Genomic DNA, 23,237 nt, shown 5'->3' with positions numbered 1-23,237 from the left:
TATTAACCTAAATTAAAGCATAACTTGATCTAATTTCTATTTAGACTAAAAAATGATTTGATTGCTGCTGCAGAAATATACTCCATATTATTACAGATATAATAATATTGTGGTTCTGGAGAACAGCTGGGTTGATGGCAGGTACTGACAGACATGATGTTTTCAGCTGAAGAGAACCAGAACCATGAGGCGCAGTTGTTGTTCTTGAGTCCAAAGTTGTAAGGAGGTCCAGTTTGATACTGAAACAGCAGCATGGAAGAAACACCTGCTGGACTTAGTGGAGAGCTACTACTAGTAGTAGTAGTACTACTACTAGTAGTAGTAGTACTACTACTAGTAGTACTACTACTACTAGTACTACTACTAGTACTAGTACTACGTGTATTTAATGAACGAGCACGTGTGTCATTTAGAATATTGTTGTTATTTTCTAATGAAATATATTAACTGATGATGATTGGTCTCTGGAAGCGTTCCCGGTCAGTGGGTGGGGCTAACCCTGCTGAGCTGTTCTTCTCCTCAGAGCGAGCGTGGTGAGCGTGGAGGAGATGGAGCGGCAGCAGATGACCTCCCCGGAGGAGAAGGTAAATCCCCGCCACCTGCTTTACGTGGGAGAACATTCAGATGGTTGTAGTTCTGTTGATGTACTGGTCCACACTGCCGGGTGCTGTGGGAGTCGGTGGTGGTGTGTTGGTATCTGAGTTGCTGCTTGGAGTCGTCTGCAACTGAAATAAATAGTTGGAGTCTGATGTTGTGGTTAGTTTGTGTGTTAATTGCATGTTTATTTTCCTGGTCCAGTCTCCTCCTTTAAGGCACTACAGTTCTTCTGATCCGCTGAGGACGTATGGAAACCGATCCAACACCCACATCAGGTCTCTGAACAGACTGGGCCCCAGAAGATCCGGGTAGGAAACATTTCTGTTCATTTTTATTTTTACAATGTTTCTTTCAGCTGTGAACATGTTTCAGTTGGTGTTGTAGTCATGACCCCCTGACCCAAGACCGAGACCACAGCATACCAGAACCTAGACGGGGGGACAAGTCGAGGTCCAAACCGATACAAGACCACTTTCAAGACTGTAGTCATAAAAAACTAGGTTTGCATATTTGAAGGCAGTGTCTGTGATTTTACAGATTTGCTTTTTAATAATGAGTCCAACTGGTTCAGATCAAAGAAGGTCCAGAATTATTCATACTGCCAGCAGATTTAGCTCTAGATTGATCCTTTAACCTGAGCAACATGGAGTTCATATCTGAGGTTATAACCGATTGCTGCGCTGCCAATAAAAGCTGATTATGGAGAAGAATTTAAACGAATTTGATTTGACGTGTAGCTGCTTCATGTCTGACTGCACCAGCATCTACAGACCCATTCAAAAAATGAAAACACTGTTGAAAAGTCCATTTATGTCAGTAGCTCAATGAGTTATATAGATTAACTGAACACTATCTGATGTTTTCAAGTCCTTATTTCTGGTAATTATGAGGATTTTCTGCTTCCAGCCAATGAAAAAACAACATTTACATCAGACCAATAAAAACTTTTTTAATACAGAAATGTGGGCCTTTTAAAAGATGTGTTTATAAATGCTTAAATGTTGTTATTCTCAAAAATCAAAAATAATAATCTGAAACGATCCTCATTGGAACACATTCTGTTTAACGCAGCCGGGATTTAATGCCTGCAGCCTGTTTTTATCTCGTTGGGTGGAGAACCTGGATATGTGGAGATGAAAGGAACTTGGATCCAAAAGGTTTGGAATATTTCTCCGGGTCAGAACCACCATCACACTGTAAGCTGAACATTCTGTGGGAAGATCTGGAAAAACCCTCAAACTTAAACTGTGTTTGTAGAAAAAACGGTTCAGAATGAAAAGCGGGTCAGGTAGAGTCCCAACTTCCTGTGACCCATCAACTGATGGTTCTGATGACAAGGATGGCTGAACTATGGAGGTCCAAATACAACTGGGTTTTCATTAGAATCCCATTATTATCTGCAGGATGTCTTGTTTTGGAGCTGTTGGTCCAGACTGACAGAGAAGAATCAGAACAAACCTACAGAACAGCAATAAACAGGGCTTCGTTGCTTTAATGTCCACTCTGATTGAACTGACTGAAGGCAAACAGGAAACCAGTCAAACCAGTCTGTGGTCTTATTGGAAAGGTTTCATTGCAGTTTTGTCTCCAATGGATTCTGACTCTGTGTTTCCTGTCCTGCAGCGAGGTCCCGCTCCCACTACCAACACCCTCCTCCACGGCCACCAGAACCAACTTTAACTTAATCCTCACTTCGGCACTTGCTCCAGGCATCATGTTACAGGGTCGGCACTTTCAGCACGCTCAGGTCCCGTCGATAATCAGGAAACCGGTTCAAAGGTCAGCAGCACTTCTTCATCAGTCTTCATCACAGTTGTGTTTTTGACTGAAACGTTTCAGTTTTCTGCACACTGAGGACCTGTGGAGGACTCTGGAGACGAGCTTAAAACTTTGTGCTTCAGAGTCGACTTAACCTTAATGAGTAGTTCTACTTTCTTTGCAACAAACATTGGAAATATAGTTTTATCCAAACGTCAATGTTTATGGTTTACTGACATGAACCTGAATGGCTTTGTGATGCTCTCACCTCCCGCAGAAACAGCTGCTCATCCACACAACAAGCCGTGGAAGTGGACAGCATTGTCCTCACCTGTCCAGAGCCTCCAGGTAAAGTCTACAGCCTCCTCATCACAACCAGCGTGGGCTCAGACCTGCTCCACAAAACCATGTTAAGCAGACAAACATGATGCATAAAGATGGAAGAGGCAGAGCAGCGAGGCTAACTCGCTGCTAATAGCTGTTAGCAGTTAAGCTTGTTTACTGTCGCTTCATTCAGTCCTGCTGTAAACAGCGAAGGACAATCTTCACTTCTGTCCCACTGCTGTTAGATCTGGACCCATGAAGGTCAGAGTTCAGGAGCATGCTGGAAATGCCACCGCTGCTCTAGGTAACTCAAATATCCCAGAGAGCCATGCAACGGCAAAACACAAAGTGCTCAACGTCACACATTTATTATCATTGATGTTCAAATCATTTTGTTTTTGTAAATAAAAGATTTTTAATTGAACCTTTTTTAACTTTACAGACGCATTTAAGCAGTAATTCTTAGTGATTTACTCATCTGTTGAGTCACCGCATACTTGTCCTATCAGGGTGTTGAGGATCAGACAGTGGGTGGGGCTAACACCGCTTAAGTCATTGGTCTGAGGTGGACCTGCGGCACAGGTTGACCAATCAATGTTGTCCATTTGATCAGGTGCAGTCCAAGTAGATCATGATGCACGGAGAATGTTTTCACAGTTAATGCAGTAATATTCTAGTAAACAATTGATTTACTTAATGTGTTCGTTTCTTTAAATATGGATTTATTTATGTTATAAAAAGTCAATATTTCTGTAATGACCTATTTATTGATTGGACGGTGAAGCTGTTGGTCCTCCAGATTACTGAGTCAGAAGGGCTCTCAGGGAACCAAAGGTGTGCCAACAGTAAAGATGGAGCTTCTGCAGGGGTTGGTCGTCATGACGATAAATCAGTTGCTGTGTCTGATTTTTAAACTTTGCAGAAGAAGAAACGCTGAACATAAAACGCCGTGTACAGCAGAAGAGGAAACCGCTGGAGAACGTCTGTTTTTCCCCTCAGCTCAAAGTAACAGAGGTGAGAGGAGCCCAGAGGTTGGAACTTCATTACCCACAATTCATAGTTAGTGGCTTCAATAAATACAGATGAATGAGGTGAGCTGTAGTCTAGATCTCTGATAGGGACCCCAGCTGAAGATGTGTTGTAACGTCTGTATTCCTGGTCTGTCTTAGAAGATCCCCTGAGGTTTGTGGTCAGAATGAGACAACATGTAGAAAACTGTTTCTCCTGTTTTTCTTTGGTAGCCCGTTCGGACCACCATCTACCACACGGTGTGCCTGAAGTGCAACAAGCCGAGTGAGGACAGCAGTAGGTGCCTGAGCTGTGGAAGCAGTGAGTCTCTGGTGGGCTCGCAGGCCGCCTCGTCCTCCCCGAGCCCCAGACCCTCCATCAGGTCCCAGCCTTCCCCCGGACCAAACGGCCTCCAGCAGAACTTCTACAGACCTGGAGCCACCATGAAAGAACCCCTGCCGGTACAGATCACCGGCAGCAGGGCGACGCCGCTGCCTTTGAGCAACGGCAGAATCCCCCTGTTAGCCGGGACGTCCAGTTACTGCAGGGCTGGGACACCGACCAAAGGGAAGACGAGGGCAGCAGGACAGCAGCCTGAGCTCAACGATCCCAGTGAGTGAAAGGAATAACGATGGAGGAAGGTACTCGTGATGTGGACCTGGTGGGTTAATCTGTGTTCTTCCTCCTCTTCAGTTGTCCTGTCCAGTGACGATGAGGAAGAGGAGGCAGAAACAGGCAGTACTGGAAGCGTGAACAGATGGGACAACGTTTCCCCTCGACCCGCCGACTCCGCCCACTCCTCTCCGGCGCCCTCAGGAGGCAGAGTGGAGGCTGCGGTGAAGAGTGCTGACGAGCTGGAGGACCTGAACACTGAATTCTTTGAAGACGTCAGCACAAAGATCACGATCCCACGGAGAGCGCGGATGAAAGATCAGGTAGCAGGAAGTGGAAACAGGAAATACCCAAGGAGCCAACTGGGAATTAAAACCTTCTCTTTTCCTATTTCCTAGTTTGGGAATCAGCCTCCTGCTGAGCAGCTTCCACCCAAGAGAAAGAAGGCCAAAGTCACGCCTACCAAGTGTGACAGCATCATCCTGGAGTGTCGGAGCGTTCGGATAGGAACTCTGAGGCGGATGGTGACGAACCCCGTCATCGTGAGTCCTTCCTGTTTCCATCATTCTGATGACTCAGTTTATTCATATTTCTATCCAGTTCTGTAGCTCTTTGAGTTTAAAAGGCAGAACCATTTAATCCAAAACTGCCTGAAAGGAACTCAGATGATCTTAGAACCTTAAACTGGTCTTAGATGTAGAAACCTTTAAAAACGCTGCTCTAAAACCTGAAATCAATCATTCATTGGATTCATTTGGTTTAACAGAAACTGCTTCTATGGACATGGTTCAGGTTCATCACCATTAAAGGGATTTTATTTAGAAACGCGTAAAAATGGATGCAGAGACACATTGAACAATCCAGCATGAGCAACTGAGTCAGTGTTCAGATGATTTCTGTGGAGAGAGGACAAACAAGGGACAGAGGGGACACACAGGGAGACAGAGAGGACACACAGGGGGACAGAGAGGACACACAGGGGGACAGAGAGGACACACAGGGAGACGGAGAGGACACACAGGGAGACGGAGGGGACACACAGGGAGACGGAGGGGACACACAGGGAGACAGAGAGGACACACAGGGGGACAGAGAGGACACACAGGGGGACAGAGAGGACACACAGGGAGACGGAGGGGACACACAGGGGGACAGAGAGGACACACAGGGGGACAGAGAGGACACACAGGGGGACAGAGAGGACACACAGGGAGACGGAGAGGACACACAGGGAGACGGAGGGGACACACAGGGGGACAGAGAGGACACACAGGGGGACAGAGAGGACACACAGGGGGACGGAGAGGACACACAGGGAGACGGAGAGGACACACAGGGAGACGGAGAGGACACACAGGGAGACGGAGAGGACACACAGGGAGACAGAGAGGACACACAGGGGGACAGAGAGGACACACAGGGGGACAGAGAGGACACACAGGGGGACAGAGAGGACACACAGGGAGACGGAGAGGACACACAGGGAGACGGAGAGGACACACAGGGGGACAGAGAGGACACACAGGGGGACAGAGAGGACACACAGGGAGACGGAGAGGACACACAGGGGGACAGAGAGGACACACAGGGGGACGGAGAGGACACACAGGGAGACGGAGGGGACACACAGGGGGACAGAGAGGACACACAGGGGGACAGAGAGGACACACAGGGGGACAGAGAGGACACACAGGGGGACAGAGAGGACACACAGGGGGACAGAGAGGACACACAGGGGGACAGAGAGGACACACAGGGGGACAGAGAGGACACACAGGGGGACAGAGAGGACACACAGGGGGACGGAGAGGACACACAGGGAGACGGAGAGGACACACAGGGGGACGGAGAGGACACACAGGGAGACGGAGAGGACACACAGGGAGACGGAGGGGACACACAGGGAGACGGAGGGGACACACAGGGAGACGGAGAGGACACACAGGGGACAGAGGGGACACACAGGGAGACGGAGAGGACACACAGGGAGACGGAGAGGACACACAGGGAGACGGAGAGGACACACAGGGAGACGGAGAGGACACACAGGGAGACGGAGGGGACACACAGGGAGACAGAGAGGACACACAGGGGACAGAGGGGACACACAGGGAGACGGAGAGGACACACAGGGAGACAGAGAGGACACACAGGGGACAGAGGGGACACACAGGGAGACGGAGAGGACACACAGGGAGACGGAGAGGACACACAGGGAGACGGAGAGGACACACAGGGAGACGGAGAGGACACACAGGGGGACGGAGAGGACACACAGGGAGACGGAGAGGACACACAGGGGACTGAGGGGACACACAGGGAGACAGAGAGGACACACAGGGGACAGAGGGGACACACAGGGAGACAGAGAGGACACACAGGGGGACAGAGAGGACACACAGGGGGACAGAGGGGACACACAGGGAGACGGAGAGGACACACAGGGAGACGGAGAGGACACACAGGGAGACAGAGAGGACACACAGGGGACAGAGGGGACACACAGGGAGACGGAGAGGACACACAGGAAGACGGAGAGGACACACAGGGAGACGGAGAGGACACACAGGGAGACGGAGAGGACACACAGGGAGACGGAGGGGACACACAGGGAGACAGAGAGGACACACAGGGGACAGAGGGGACACACAGGGAGACGGAGAGGACACACAGGGAGACAGAGAGGACACACAGGGGACAGAGGGGACACACAGGGAGACGGAGAGGACACACAGGGAGACGGAGAGGACACACAGGGGGACAGAGAGGACACACAGGGAGACAGAGAGGACACACAGGGGACAGAGGGGACACACAGGGAGACAGAGAGGACACACAGGGGACAGAGGGGACACACAGGGAGACAGAGAGGACACACAGGGGGACAGAGGGGACACACAGGGAGACAGAGAGGACACACAGGGGACAGAGGGGACACACAGGGGGACGGAGAGGACACACAGGGAGACGGAGAGGACACACAGGGGGACAGAGGGGACACACAGGGAGACAGAGGGGACACACAGGGGGACAGAGAGGACACACAGGGGGACAGAGAGGACACACAGGGAGACAGAGAGGACACACAGGGGGACAGAGGGGACACACAGGGGGACAGAGAGGACACACAGGGGGACAGAGAGGACACACAGGGAGACAGAGAGGACACACAGGGGACAGAGGGGACACACAGGGGGACAGAGAGGACACACAGGGAGACAGAGAGGACACACAGGGAGACAGAGAGGACACACAGGGGACAGAGGGGACACACAGGGAGACAGAGGGGACACACAGGGGGACAGAGAGGACACACAGGGGGACAGAGAGGACACACAGGGGACAGAGGGGACACACAGGGGGACAGAGAGGACACACAGGGGGACAGAGAGGACACACAGGGGGACAGAGGGGACACACAGGGAGACAGAGAGGACACACAGGGGGACAGAGAGGACACACAGGGGGACAGAGAGGACACACAGGGGGACAGAGAGGACACACAGGGAGACAGAGGGGACACACAGGGAGACAGAGAGGACACACAGGGGGACAGAGGGGACACACAGGGAGACAGAGAGGACACACAGGGGGACAGAGGGGACACACAGGGGGACAGAGAGGACACACAGGGGGACAGAGAGGACACACAGGGGGACAGAGAGGACACACAGGGGGACACCTACCTTATCTGCGTCATCAAAGAGCTTTTTATTTACTTATGTGATGCAAAACTTTGATTTTTTCTTCAGCTTTTGAAAAGTAAACTTTGATTGGAAAGATTGAGGAACTGGTCCAAGTGAAGGAAATCTGTGATGCTCTCCAGGCAACTTGCATCTTTTCTGGGTAAAACTAAAAGTTTGAAACTGAAACATGATGACGCTGCTGGTTTTAAACCCAGTTCAATCCTGCAAACTATAAACTGAATCCTACAGGCTCCTTCTGACTGGTGAGACCTTCTGATATTCTCCAAAAAAGCTCTCCAGAACGTGGCATGTACCATCCGGGTTCTGATGCGGTCCTGGTCTGGTGTAAAGGAGGCTGTTAGTCTGATCAGGACTCACAAAGGAGCGGGTCTGAGAGGCTTTCTTCCCTAGAACCTTCCTGATACCTCAGAGTAGAAACCAGTGAAAAATGTGCTTCTACTGGAAAGGTCCCAGTGGAATGTTCTGATCCAAACAGGTTGTAGGGAGAAAAGACAATTTTAAGATTGCTGCTGTACTTTAAATGAGATCCAAAGTTTAAAATAACTTTGGTCCAACCTGCAGTCCAGATCAGCCTGGAGCTGCTGGGATTTAACGAGGATGGATGCAAAGGAAAAGGGTCAGGAATCCAAACACGGTGAAGTTGGTCAAACTCTTCTGACAGTTAATAAATTACAAAAACAACATTTACTGCATTTCAGAAACCTTCTCTTTTCTTATGACTTTCCTGACATGGCTGAGTTTCTTCTGGAAGTCCTTCCTACATGCTTCCATGTTTGAAGTAATGGTTCTGCTGCTCCAAACTGGTCCTTCTGGAGTAAAACTAGAGCTGCAGGACATAAGGAAAATACGGGTTACTGTTGATTTCAACATGACTTGTGACAAATAAAGAATAGTTAAAGTGTTTATAGCAAACATGGACTCCAGATACTGGAGAAGAAAAGGTGTCGAGAACACAGGTACGTCTAGGGAAATGGAAAAAAGTTCAATATTTCATTTCAGGAAGTGAAACTCATCATATAGGTCCGTCACACACAGAGTGGACAGTGGCAACTGTGGCTCAGTAGGAAGCGTAGTCGTCTTGCAATCAGAAGGTTGTGGGTTCGATTCCAGCTTCCTTCTGCTGTATGTCAATGTGCCCCTGGGCAAGGCACTTAACCTCAAGTTGCCTACTGATCTGCGTATCGGTGTGTGATTGGGTGAATGTGGCTCTAATGTAAAGCGCTTTGAGCGGTCTGTATGACTGGAAAAGTTCTATATAAGTTCAGTCCATTTACTTTTTCATTTAGTTGATTATGGCTTACAGAAAATGAAAATCCAGTTTCAGGAAATTATAATATTCCTGATGGTGTCTCACCCTAATCAGGTAATCAGATGTTCTCTCAGGTTCTCTCAGTCTGGGTCGGTACAGGACACCAACATAGAGAAGACTGCTGACTGGACCAATGTCCACAAGACGGTAATGGACAACCTGGGCTTCCTGAACACCTCAGCAGAACCGCAGACCGGTCGCCTCCATGCCAGATGGCATTGATGCAGTGATTCATGCAAAAGGAGCCCAGACCAAGCACTGAGGAAATGAACCTTTTCTGTTTAAAATCTCCTCCTTATTGATCTAATATTCAAATTTTCTGAGCCAGAATCATTAAATCTTTCCCTCAGTGTGATGAAACTATATAATAAATGAGTTTCACTTTCTGAAATGTTCTTTTACAATATTCTAATTGTTTGCGATGTACCTGTAAATCCCAGGCACAGCGAGCCTAAAGCTGGGTACCTAAATGATACGTTTATTGCAGTCCAGGCAGTTCTTCTTTATGCATATTGTGAGCAGTGAAATATTTGCAACAACGATACACTTGTGATATTTTGCGCAGTTACAATAAAACTGGAATAGAAAAGATAAATTGAATCTTTTTTGTTGTTTTTCAGTTTTCTGTGGACAGCATCCAGGTGGAAGCTGAAGGTAAGCAGCAACCAAGATGGTTTCTCTAAATGTTGGATGTATGGCAGCAGTAAGGGCTTCATCATTGGGACTCATCAGCAGAGATCCATTTGGTTCCTCTGAAACCTGGAAAATGCACAGAATGGGTCCAGAAATGTGCTGCTGAGCAGCCAGCTCATCCCATTGGTGCATTTCTGGGCGCTTCTAGATGAAATCAGAGATTCTTAACCAGAAAATGCAGATAAAACCTAGGTTGATGTAGAATTTCTCAGGTCAGCTTTTGTTAAGGTACTGCTTCTTCAAACTTGTGGTTTGTCTCATCAGGTGCAGAGACCGGGACCATCGAGAAGGTCTACCTTAAAACGTCTGAGCTGATCAGCTGCGAGTGGTGCAGCGTCCGGAAACTTCCCGTCCTGTTTTTCCAGACGACAGTGGACGAGTGTCTCCGTCTGCGCTCCCAGCTCAACATGTCCCAGGAACAGGGAGGCCAGTGGTATGACTGCTCCGCAGACCGTGAGTGTCCACAGCAGGTCCAGTCAGTACCAAATTCAACTTTAAGTCCTCCTGCTAGTCGACTCATCTGTATTATTTTATCAACAAAAATCTTAACCGTCCAGCAAAGTTTCTTCTTCAGGACTTTCCGTTGGTTTGCTGCTGCATTTGTCCGACATCTTTTCCTAATCCTCCACATGTTCTGGCTTATCAGCCTAGTTCCTGATCCGGTAATTTCAGAATCCAGGATCTTCAGCCTCTCATTGGCTCATTCTGAGCCTACAGGAACTTTCATGCTGTGTAAAACCAGAGTCTGTTTCCTGTGGAAATGCTTCAGTCTCTGTGGCGCTGTTCTCTGATCTGGACTAGAACTGGGTCAGACATCATGGTCTGATTGGAAGGAGTTGTTGCTCTGCACTGTCGCCACCTGCTTGCTCAGGAGGGATTTCTGCAGAGTCAATCCTTGGTGGCATAGATTCAACAAGGTACTGGAAACATTCCTCAGAGAGTTTGGTCCATATTGACATGATAGCATCACACAGATGCTGCAGATTTGTCGGCTACATCCATGATGAGAATCTCCCGTTCCACCACATCCCAAAGGTGATCTATTGGTCTGAGATCTGGTGACTGGAGACCATTTGAGTCCAGTGAACTCATTGTCATGTTCAAGAAACCAGTCTGAGATGATTCATGCTTTATGACATGGCGCGTTATCCTGCTGGAAGTAACCATCAGAAGATGGGTCCACTGTGGTCATAAAGGGATGGACATGGTCAGCAACAATACTCAGGTAGGCTGTGGTGTTGACACGATGCTCAATTGGTACCAAGGGGCCCAAAGTGGGCCAAGAAAATATCCCCCACATCATTACACCACCACCACCAGCCTGAACCGTTGATACAAGACAGGATGGATCCATGCTTTCATGTTGTTGATGCCAAATTCTGACCCGACCATCCGAATGTTGCAGCAGAAATCGAGACTCATCAGACCAGGCAACGTTTTTCTAATCTTCTATTGTCCAACTTTGGTGAGCCTGTGTGAATTGTAGCTTCAGTTTCCTGTTCTTAGCTGACAGGAGTGGCACCCGGTGTGGTCTTCTGCTGCTGTAGCCCATCCACCTAAAGGTTCAACGTGTTGTGTGTTCAGAGATGCTCTTCTGCATGCCTTGGTTGTAACGAGTGGTTATTTGAGTTACTGTTGCCTTTCTATTAGCTCCAACCAGTCTGGCCATTCTCCTCTGACCTCTGGCATCAACAAGGCATTTTCACCCACAGAACCGCTGCTCACTGGATATTTTCTATTTTTCGGACCATTCTCTGTAAACCCTAGAGATGGTAGAGCGTTAAAATCCCAGTAGATCATCAGTTTCTGAAATACTCAGACCAGCCTGTCTGGCACCAACAACCATGCTACGTTCAAAGTCACTTAAATCACCTTTCTTCTCCATTCTGATGCTCGGTTTGAACTGCAGCAGATCATCTTGACCATGTCTACAGGCCTAAATGTATTGAGTTGCTGCCATGTGATTGGCTGATTAGAAAGTTACGTTAACAAGCAGTTGGACAGGTGTTCCTAATAAAGTGGCTGGTGAGTGTGTTGGTGAATGTTAGGAGAAGGGCTGCTGGTTGAAGTATTTGAGATGTGATAACAACGGGTCTGCAGGTAAGCCCACAGCTTGCATGTGGCTGAGATGAAAGTAATATATAACTAGTATACTTAAATGTGGGACAGCTGCTCACGCTGTGTCTTAATTAGGTCTTTATCAATCAAATTGGAGGAAGGATCAAGGTATACATCAGGAAAAGATGGATGTGAAAGGTTAAAGTGTCACCAGAATAATTTTGAGGCTTTGTTCTCTGTTATCATCAGAGGTAGACGAGAAGTACATCGTCCTGATCTTCGAGAACGGCCTGGTGATGAAGGAGCAGATGATCCTGGAGGACATCCTGACCATCATCGGCAGGAACAACAACCTCAGCAGCTTCCCCACCAAGCTGACCTTTGAGGAGGCCAACATCCGCCTGGTCAACTACAACAAGGCTTCCAGCCAGAAGATTGAGAAGGTGGGTTTAATGGGAATAGCTCTTGGCTCTAAGTACTGGAAGGAAAAACATAAAAAGTAATCTGATCAAATGAAAACAGAACTTGTGGACATTTCCAACCCACACATGAAGCTGCGGGTGATTCTTCAGACTGGTTGTCAGGCAGAAAGTGGGAGCCAAACACTGATTGACTGAACGCAGCTTGTTAGTTTAATTTCCAGCTGCATCATAATTTAACACAAAAGAATTTCCATTAGAACAGCAGACGGCTCAAATTAAGCCAACATGTAAGTATTTAACGTGGTTAATATCGGCCTCTCTTAGCACACTTTAGCCAGGCCTGTTTTGGCTAACATTAGCACATGCTAACTCATTCTGCCATGGCTCATCTAAGCTTAGCTACTTTAACTTTGTGTTAACTTTTTGGATAATTGTAGCACACCTTACTTTAGCTTGTTCTATAGTAGCCCATCTAATTATAGCTCATTTTATTTTCTTTAATCTTGCTGCATTTTACCACATTGATAAAGATTTTATTTTATCCTAGCTTTATTTATTTAGCTCACTTTAGCCTTTCCTATTTCGGTTTATCATGGTTTGTCTTGGGTCATTCTAGCTCATTTTATTTTACATTAACAAACTTTTTTAGTATATTTGAGCTTTTCTAACATTGTGTTTATGCTCAACATGACCTAATTTGACACACTTTAGCTCATTTTACTTGAGCTTGTCTCACATTGAGTTGTTTTTTGTGAAAATTTTGCTAACTCATCATTCTGCAGCTGGGTGCACAGATCCATATGGATGTAAAGGTGGTAAAATGAAGGCTATGTCAAAACATCTGCTGGAAGCAAGTGAAAAACTGTACATCTAACTTATATTATGAACACACTGTATTCCACTGTTGGTCCAATCATCACCCAGTTTGTTGATCTCTCCCTTCAATCTGGGCAAGTTCCAACTGTGCCGAAAGCTGCCGTCATCCGCCTGGTACCCTACAAACCTAGTCTGGATCCAGATGACCTTGTGAACTATGGGCCTATTTCCAACCTTGCTTTGTTGTCCACGGTCTTGGAGAAAGTTGTTTCCTCCCAGCTCCAACTCCGTCTGAAGAACAACAACTTATTTGAAAGTTCCAGTCAGGTTTTCATTAAGGACATAGCACAGAAACCCCTTTGCTTAGGGTGACAAATGATTTGGTGATGGTAGCTGATGTTGGATCACCATCTCTCCTCAGTCCCCTCGACTGTCGGCTGCTTTTGTCACAGTGGACCATGCTGTCCTCCTGGACTGCCTCCGTGGCACTAACCGGACCTTAGCGTGGTTCAAATCATACCTCTCAGACAGAAGTGAATATGGTTTGTTGGAATCATGTAAGTCCAGACCCCTCCCTGTTACTTGTGGTGTCCCCCAGGGATCAGTCCTGGGCCTCCTGCTTTGCTCACCTACATGCTTCCACTCGGTTGTATCATCAGCAGACACAATTTGTCATTCCACTGGTATGCTGATGACACACAACTATACATCAGAACTGCTTCCAACCCCTCCATAGCCATGTCACGTGTTGCTGTCTTGAGGAGATTAAGGCCTGGATGAACAGTAACTTTCTTAAGCTCAACAGTAGCAAGACTGAGACACTACTTGTTGGCACAACTCTCCAGATCACCAACTCCTCAGTATCCAAGCTCTACTTTGAAAGCGAGGTCATTGCTCTCTCCCCCTCAGTAACTAACCTAGGTGTCTGGTTTGACCAACAACTCTCCTTTAACATCCACATAAAGAATGTATCAAAGACCTCGTTCCACCACCTTTACAACATCTCCAAGATCCGGCCACTTCTTTCCCACTGACGCAGATAAACATATCCATGCCTTTGTTTCCTCCAGACTGGATTACTGCAGTGGACGTTTTACGGGGACCTCCTCCAAAAGCATTCAAAAATTACAGTATATCCAGAACAGAGAGCGTCAAGAGTCCTTATGCAAATGCAATCATACCACACCCATCTTATTCTCTCCACTGGCTCCCAGCCCCTTTTCAGACCCAGTATAAAATTCTCCTGCTCACCCATAAATGCATCAGCGGCTGTGGTCCATCTTATCTTCAAGAACTAATTCCACTCCAAACCTCCAGCGCACACTCAGGTCATCCACGGCCAGCTCCTCCAGGTCCCCTCTACCAGGCTCAGAACCATGGGGACGGAGCCTTTGGCCCTGCTGCAGCCAGGCTCTGGAAAAGCCTCCCTGCAGACCCGAGAGAAGTCCAGAGTCTGGATTCTGTTCCTGTTTAGGAAAGCTTTGAACTCCTAACTATTTCTTATACTCTAGTGTGTTTATTCTTGTTTTATTTGTAGCACTCTGGGATTCCTTGAATAAAAAGTGCATTACAAATAAAATGTATTATTATTGTTAGTTTATAATGTCCCAATAATGACTAATATAACACACTTGAAATATCTGTTTTAAATACAGTCTCAACTCTAATTAATGATATACAGGGGTTGGACAATGAAAGTGAAACACCTGGTTTTAGACCACAATAATTTATTAGTATGGTGTAGGACCTCCTTTTGTGGCCAATACAGCATCAATTCATCTTGGGAATGACATTTACAAGTCCTGCACAGTGGTCAGAGGGATTTTAAGCCATTCTTCTTGCAGGATAGTGGCCAGGTCACTACGTGATACTGGTGGAGGAAAACGTTTCCTGACTCGCTCCTCCAAAACACCCCAAAGTGGCTCAATAATATTTAGATCTGGTGACTGTGCAGGCCATGGGAGATGTTCAACTTCACTTTCATGTTCATCAAACCAATCTTTCACCAGTCTTGCTGTGTGTATTGGTGCATTGTCATCCTGATACACGGCACCGCCTTCAGGATACAATGTTTGAACCATTGGATGCACATGGTCCTCAAGAATGGTTCGGTAGTCCTTGGCAGTGACGCGCCCATCTAGCACAAGTATTGGGTCAAGGGAATGCCATGATATGGCAGCCCAAACCATCACTGATCCACCCCCATGCTTCACTCTGGGCATGCAACAGTCTGGGTGATATGCTTCTTTGGGGCTTCTCCACACCGTAACTCTCCTGGATGTGGGGAAAACAGTAAAGGTGGACTCATCAGAGAACAATACATGTTTCACATTGTCCACAGCCCAACATTTACGCTCCTTGCACCATTGAAACCGACGTTTGGCATTGGCATGAGTGACCAAAGGTTTGGCTATAGCAGCCCGGCCGTGTATATTGACCCTGTGGAGCTCCTGACGGACAGTTCTGGTGGAAACAGGAGAGTTGAGGTGAACATTTAATTCTGCCGTGATTTGGGCTGCCGTGGTTTTATGTTTTTTGGATACAATCCAGGTTAGCACCTGAACATCCCTTTCAGACAGCTTCCTCTTGCGTCCACAGTTAATCCTGTTGGATGTGGTTCGTCCTTCTTGGTGGTATGCTGACATTACCCTGGATACCGTGGCTCTTGATACATCACAAAGACTTGCTGTCTTGGTCACAGATGCGCCAGCAAGACGTGCACCAACAATTTGTCCTCTTTTGAACTCTGGTATGTCACCCATAATGTTGTGTGCATTTCAATATTTTGAGCAAAACTGTGCTCTTACCCTGCTAATTGAACCTTCACACTCTGCTCTTACTGGTGCAATGTGCAATCAATGAAGACTGGTTACCAGGCTGGTCCAATTTAGCCATGAAACCTCCCACACTAAAATGACAGATGTTTCACTTTCATTTTCTAACCCCTGTAAGTTGTGTGTTATGAATGAAATTTCAGTTGGTTTCAGTGACTCGATCACATCAATACTAACATCACTAGCAAGTCAATTAAACGGGGATATATTAATGCTACACATGGCATCCACTACCTATATATTGTTTGTTGTTATATATTGTTTAATCTCATCTTATAAAGTATTGGCAGACAGATGAAGTATTGGCTGACAGAAGAAGTATTGGCAAACAGAAGAAGTACTGGCTGACAGAAGAAGTATTGGCAGACAGAAGAAGTACTGGCAGACAGAAGAAGTACTGGCTGACAGAAGAAGTACTGGCTGACAGAAGAAGTACTGGCTGACAGAAGAAGTATTGGCAGACAGAAGAAGTACTGGCAGACAGAAGAAGTACTGGCTGACAGAAGAAGTACTGGCTGACAGAAGAAGTACTGGCTGACAGAAGAAGTATTGGCAGACAGAAGAAGTACTGGCAGACAGAAGAAGTACTGGCTGACAGAAGAAGTACTGGCTGACAGAAGAAGTACTGGCTGACAGAAGAAGTATTGGCAGACAGAAGAAGTACTGGCAGACAGAAGAAGTACTGGCTGACAGAAGAAGTACTGGCTGACAGAAGAAGTACTGGCTGACAGAAGAAGTACTGGCAGACAGAAGAAGTATTGGCAGACAGAAGAAGTACTGGCTGACAGAAGAAGTACTGGCTGACAGAAGAAGTATTGGCAGACAGAAGAAGTATTGGCAGACAGAAGAAGTATTGGCAGACAGAAGAAGTATTGGCAGACAGAAGAAGTATTGGCAGACAGAAGAAGTACTGGCTGACAGAAGAAGTACTGGCTGACAGAAGAAAAGTACTGGCTGACAGAAGAAGTACTGGCTGACAGAAGAAGTATTGGCAGACAGAAGTATTGGCAGACAGAAGAAGTATTGGCAGACAGAAGAAGTATTGGCAGACAGAAGAAGTATTGGCAGACAGAAGAAGTATTGGCAGACAGAAGAAGTATTGGCAGACAGAAGAAGTATTGGCAGACAGAAGAAGTACTGGCTGACAGAAGAAGTACTGGCTGACAGAAGAAGTACTGGCAGACAGAAGAAGTACTGGCTGACAGAAGAAGTACTGGCTGACAGAAGAGAAGTACTGGCTGACAGAAGAGAAGTACTGGCTGACAGAAGAGAAGTACTGGCTGACAGAAGAGAAGTACTGGCTGACAGAAGAGAAGTACTGGCTGACAGAAGAGAAGTACTGGCTGACAGAAGAGAAGTACTGGCTGACAGAAGAAGTATTGGCAGACAGAAGAAGTATTGGCAGACAGAAGAAGTATTGGCAGACAGAAGAAGTATTGGCAAATGCAGCAAAAACAGGAGGCAATAGAACCAGCATTTAAAGGAACTGTTTCAGCCTTGTTCTGTACCAGGGGTCGAGTCAAGTCCTGACCTTTCATTGCAATACCTGCAGCCACTCTATGGAAACCACCAAAAGCCACCAAACTAGCTAGGGGACCCTGATCCCTGAAGGGAGGGTGGAGGACAGTCTTCTCAGTTCTTCCTTTGTGGTTATCTCTCATTCTTGAAAACCTGGAATGGGGAAAGGTTTTTTTTCCACTATGAGCACCAACTGGAACCTGTTCAGGGTGCTGCTGATTTAATGTGGTGCTGGTCCTGTCCAGTCCTTCTGAACTGGTCCTGAAGCTGCAGAGTTTTGTCACTGTTCATTTTCTCCGACCCTTGGCAGGTGAAGCCAGAGCAAACGTCTCCCAGCTCCCCAGTGTTGTCCCCTGTATCGGCTGTCGGTATGTCCACACGCACACGGATGGCCACACGCCAGCAGACCAGCTCATTCTTTGATGAGGACGATATGACCGACCTACAGCCTACCTTCTCCGGACCGGTCATGAAGTGAGTGACTCTGCTGCCACCTTCTGGACTAACTAAACTGGCTGCTGTCCCTCCACCTCCTGTTATCCTTGATTATCCTGAAGCTTTCTGGACCCACTAGCTTTGCTAACATCTTGATGTTTGACTCCAGGCTCATGGTGTACCCTCCGCCTCCAGCCAAAGGTGGGATATCGGTCACTAATGAAGACCTGCACTGCCTTAATGATGGAGAATTCCTGAACGATGTCATAATAGACTTTTATTTAAAGTGAGTATTTATCATTTCTGGCTGCTTTTCATGACATCAATCAAACAAATGAGACCTTAAAACAGTTGTCTTTTAACTTCTGGTCCTTTTTGGTGCCTTTAGATATTTAGTTTTGGAAAAATTAAAAAAAGAAGATGCACAAAGAATCCACGTCTTCAGCTCATTCTTCTACAAAAGGCTGAACCAGAGGGAGCGCCGGACCGGACCGGACACAACGAACCTGCCGTAAGTGTCGGTCTGGATGTTTTACATTTTCTTTTGTTTTACTACTAACCTGAACTTCATCTGACCTCTTAGAATCCAGAAGAGAAAGCACAACAGGGTAAAGACGTGGACCCGGCACGTAGATCTGTTCCAGAAGGACTTCATTTTTCTTCCCATCAACGAGTCGTAAGTCTATTTTAGTTTCTCAGCCTTCTTACTGGGATTTAGGGAACAATGTTGGGCTTCGTTTGGAGATTAGAGAAATGAATGAGTCCAAACTTTGACCTCGATTCAGAATCAAAGATCTGGACTCCTTACCAATTTTGTCTCTCACATCTTGAACTTCAGGATGTCCCTGCTGCATCATAACTTGATCTGTTAGGTGGGTCCTCCATATTTAACCCTTTGACCCTGATCCTGATCTGTAATCCTTCAGCAACATAGAGCGACACCCAGCTCTATGGTGATTCTCCACCAGCTGGAAACAAATGAACTTTCTGAAATGGAAACCAAAAAGTCCTCATATATGAACAAGTCTGTGGATGAATCATGTGATGTATGATCAGTTTGTACCGATGCTTCCTGTGCTGCCTGTTCGCTTCCTTCCAGCCATGGATGGGATCTAGTTTTGTTGTTGGTCCAGATTTCCACATCTCTGTCGGAGGGTCCTGCACCTTTTCTGCCAGGAGGTTTAATTCACCAAAACAGCATTCAGATATTCTGATTATTATCTGGTGCTGGTGTTTATATAAAACAGGCATAATCTGTAATATTTCCTCCTTTTCTGTGTTTCATCGTGTTTGGGTTCACGAAAGGTTTGTTCATTTTCATGTCAGAAAGAAACAGGTGAGACCAGGCAGCAGAAAGTTGCTGATTAGTGATAAAATGAGTTGTGCAGCGCTGAGCTCAACACCAATGAAGGACACAATGGCCGTGAGAGCAAGGTCTCCAATATGAGTTGCTGTGAAGATTTCTTTGCTGATTTCAACAGTGAAGAGGAGGTCAGGAGAAATTTTGTCCCAGAGCAGCAGCTTGGAGACCTAACAACCCTGCACCCAGCCCAGAGATTTAAAAAGCTGTGTAGTGAGCTCAGTCTGAAACTGTCATAAATAATTTACCTCCGATGCATGAGAACTCTCACTAGAATACTCTAAGCCCCGGCGATTGTGTCAAACACAGCAGTAGTGAATGGAAGCAGCTAAAAGTCGCTTTTTTCCCACGTAATCAGTCTGTGTTTTATCCCTGAGAGTTGAACTGCTCAACAGGAGTGCAGCTTCCACACCACTCCAGCTCCAAGTCTGTCCACCTGCAGTTCCTCAGATTGCTGTAAATTATTACCCTGATAAGAAATATTTCTCTGTGAATAAAGTTGAAGTTAAGCTGTTTTTCTTTTGCCAGAGCTCACTGGTATCTGGCGGTCATATGCTTCCCGGGCCTGGAGGGTCCGGTGTTGGAGAACAACCCAATGTATCTTGACCTGCCTCCAGCCTCCAGCTCACCTGCCGAGCTGCAGTCAGAGGAGAACATCCCGGACCACTGCCGCCCTCTGTCTCCGGACGGAGACGGATTGGACTGCTCGTCGGAGGAGCCGTCCCCCAATGTCCCAGAGGAGTCTGCGGAGGCTGACGGTGACCCCGCCCATGAAGACTGCTCCTTCTCAGAGGGAGGTCAGGAACCGCTGGGAACCAGCCAGGCTGAACCTCAGAGGCAGTACAGCAGTAAGTAGGTTTTAAAGGCTAAGATTTATAGGAATGTTCTTCTGCTGTTGGATGTTAAACCAGGAAGAAAGATTTCAGGTTCTGCTCTTCTTTGTCTAACTTCTGTCTGTGAAGGCGAGCTGCACCGTATCAGTGTGTGTTACGGTTCAGGACACGGAGATGACACCTACACCTTTTCTGATGACCAAAGGTCCTGTCAGGTACCAGGTCCATCTGTATATTAATTGTAACTAGACCCGGTTATCGCTCCAGTCGCTGACGATTTCTGGCTCTGTGTGTTCAGGACGAGTGCAGCGACGATGGGAATCTGGCTGAAGACGCCGGCACCTCCGATGTTTCCAGTTTAGCTTCCAAACCGATCATCTGCAAACAGTGAGTGGGTGCAGCTGTGCATTACGACCTGCAGGGGGTGCTGTTGGGTTTGATGATGGCTGATGTTTCCCTGTTGCTCTTCCAGGCCTTGTATTCTCATCATGGACTCTTTGCGAGGTCCGGCCAGGTCCAGCGTGGTGAAGACTCTCAGAGAGTGAGTGACTGCTGCTCAGGTTTAGTTTGGTGAAGATGATGGACGGTCCTTCAAACTTCATACCACAGGGAGTGTCCCTGGAACAAAAGCTCCTGATCCAAGCCTCATATCTTTCTGTGGTCCAGACCTTCTGGTTATCTGTTAAAGTGGTCTCCATCAACAGTTCTCCAGATGTTCTGAAGGCCTTTAACAGTTTTATGACTACGCAGTTGGTGTTTAGTGGCTCATCTGCTCCTCAGGATGTTTAGAAGCTTAGATGGAAAACTTTTGCCTGCTTTGTAGCTGATCATCTTGGTGTTGGGCTGTGTGTGTGTGTAGGTACCTGGAAGTGGAGTGGGAGGTGCGGAAAGCGACTCAGCGGAGTTTTGGGAAGGACGTGATGAAGGGCTCCAGCCCACGTGTGCCTCAGCAGGATAACTTCAGCGACTGTGGAGTTTACATCCTGCAGTATGTGGAGAGCTTTTTTGAGGTGAGAACATTCTCACTCTGCAGTGAGCTTCATGCTCTTCCTCCCTCATTCCTAAACCATCCAGGTTTAGGTCTTTTCCTACACTACAGAAATGGACTTTTCCTTTTATTCTCTCTGCTGTTTTCTTCTTGGACCTGGGAATCATACAGAATCATTAGTAGTAATAATATCTATATTAGCACATTTGACCTTTTATTAAACCTAGAAGAAGAAATGTGATCCAAGGCTGTAAGAAATCATATTGACTTTAACATGTTTTTAAAGTTCAGAGCAGATTAATTATGCATAAGGCTCTTATTGTGAAGGTTTGCAGGAAGTTCTATTTCAGTCCATCTGTAGTACTGATGGTACTGCTTCAGGTTCTATTATCCATTTGTTCAGTTCTGTTGAGTAAGCAGGACTGAATGCTGCTAGTCCAAGGAACCAGAGGACGTCAGTAAATCATGACAACAATGAGAGTTTTCCAGAATCTGTCCTGTTTTCCCCCATTTCTCCAGAATGGTCCCTCTTATATTGCCTTTGTTTACTCAAGACACACACACACACACACACACACACACACACACACCGGGATCAAAATAATAACTGAGTCAGGAAAGGTTTGAATGATGGTTCTGTCCAAACAGGACTGGGTTCAGTGCTGCTACTACGGTTGTCATTGTTGAATATGGTGTGATGCTTTGCCACCATAGGTAGCATGACCTCATTCCCGACCAAGCTGCATGCTGGGATGTGGTTTTGGGTTTTCTCAACACTCAAGCTGGAGTTGGGAAGGAAATCGTAAGAAAATGGAGGCCTAAGAAGAAACTCTTCATGTGGTTATAACTGTATGCAGTGACGTCTGCAACAGGGTTTTCAGAGTTTCCATACTTTATTAAGTTGTGTATAAAAATAATTTCCTGGAAATAAATAAACTTTTGAGACAACACCCTTCCTGATTCAGTCTGTTTGATGTTGACATTGGATCTTAATATTGGGTTTCATGTGCAGCTCTCAGATGAATGTTTGGGTTTTCATGCTTCTGCTTTTCTTTCTTTGCAGGATCCCATTCCCAGTTTCCACCTCCCCATGAACCTGTCAGAGTGGTTTCCTCAGCAGCGGATGAAGACGAAGCGCCAGGAGATCAAGGAGCTGATCCTGAAGATCAAAGATCAACAAGAACAGGACAAGAAGGAGTCGGACCAGGTGGATGCTCCACCCAGCTCGCCCGAGGAGCCGGAGATTGAAGAGACTCACGGATCAAATCTGTCCATCAGCCCCTGAGAGAATCGTCCACCTCATCTCATCGGGGACTGACCTGGATTCTTCACTGCTGGCTTTCATCAACATTTCTCCAGTGGTGCTCAGCTGCCTCCGTTTGTTAACCACACACATTAGACTTGAAGTTTGTACTGAGTGAGACATCACCTGTAAATATGCTGCCTTTGTAATTTCCTGTTTTAGAACTCATCCATGGAGTGGCCCAGTAAGTTATGGTTTCATACATGTTCTCCTCCTCTGTCCAGGAGGGTGTGAGCAGAAGTCACTGTTTTGATCTTGCATCATTATTTTTTAAGCTTTCACCTTGTTTAGAGGAAGGTAATGGTAATAAAGTGAGATCATTGTGAGTTAAGAGTCCGCCCACATGGAGGAAAACAAGCTGTTAGCAGTAGTTAGGTGCTTGTTGTGTCTCTGCAATGTGGAGTGGGTGAATTTTCAACATTAAAAACAAACTTAGATGCAAGAGCATCTCCAAGGCCTCCAATTTTCTGTCTGCGGCACATCTGATGAAGGTAAGACGTCATTGATCCTGTTGGTGCTGAAGGTGCTGACCCAATGAAAAACTCATACAGCCCTGGGAAAAACAACTGATTAGAGCCGGTTCTAATATGTTTGGGGGTTAGGGGTCAAATTCATTGTTGATCGGAGGGAGATGAAGCCAAAACAAAAATGCTGTGCATGAA

General features: G+C 46.7%; 1 protein-coding gene across 5 annotated transcripts in view; it reads left to right on the top strand.

Moving 5' to 3' along the window:
- Positions 1-23,022, top strand: part of senp6a (SUMO specific peptidase 6a) — a 28,587-nt gene extending 5,565 nt beyond the window's left edge. For 3 of the 5 annotated variants that reach the window (XM_047388227.1, XM_047388229.1, XM_047388230.1), the window contains 21 exons: positions 524-584; positions 799-905; positions 2,221-2,376; positions 2,633-2,703; positions 3,602-3,693; positions 3,921-4,299; positions 4,381-4,625; positions 4,698-4,841; positions 9,936-9,969; positions 10,273-10,461; positions 12,316-12,509; positions 17,967-18,130; positions 18,261-18,377; positions 18,480-18,602; positions 18,675-18,767; positions 19,980-20,299; positions 20,414-20,499; positions 20,583-20,671; positions 20,757-20,825; positions 21,144-21,294; positions 22,336-23,022. In XM_047388227.1, coding sequence (XP_047244183.1) covers positions 524-584; positions 799-905; positions 2,221-2,376; positions 2,633-2,703; positions 3,602-3,693; positions 3,921-4,299; positions 4,381-4,625; positions 4,698-4,841; positions 9,936-9,969; positions 10,273-10,461; positions 12,316-12,509; positions 17,967-18,130; positions 18,261-18,377; positions 18,480-18,602; positions 18,675-18,767; positions 19,980-20,299; positions 20,414-20,499; positions 20,583-20,671; positions 20,757-20,825; positions 21,144-21,294; positions 22,336-22,557 — 3,106 coding nt within the window. In that variant the 3' untranslated portion in view covers positions 22,558-23,022. Of the gene's footprint in view, positions 1-523; positions 585-798; positions 906-2,220; positions 2,377-2,632; positions 2,704-3,601; positions 3,694-3,920; positions 4,300-4,380; positions 4,626-4,697; positions 4,842-9,935; positions 9,970-10,272; positions 10,462-12,315; positions 12,510-17,966; positions 18,131-18,260; positions 18,378-18,479; positions 18,603-18,674; positions 18,768-19,979; positions 20,300-20,413; positions 20,500-20,582; positions 20,672-20,756; positions 20,826-21,143; positions 21,295-22,335 lie in introns of those variants that run through there. The other 2 variants (XM_047388228.1, XR_007041810.1) reach the window with 2 other exon arrangements.
- The last annotated feature ends 215 nt before the right edge of the window (positions 23,023-23,237 follow it).

Source organism: Girardinichthys multiradiatus, chromosome 15 (assembly GCF_021462225.1).
Source record: "Girardinichthys multiradiatus isolate DD_20200921_A chromosome 15, DD_fGirMul_XY1, whole genome shotgun sequence".
NCBI classification, from domain to species: Eukaryota; Metazoa; Chordata; class Actinopteri; order Cyprinodontiformes; family Goodeidae; genus Girardinichthys; species Girardinichthys multiradiatus.
The sequence above is the reverse complement of the archived record's forward strand: the minus strand, read 5'-3'. Positions and strand labels throughout refer to the sequence as shown.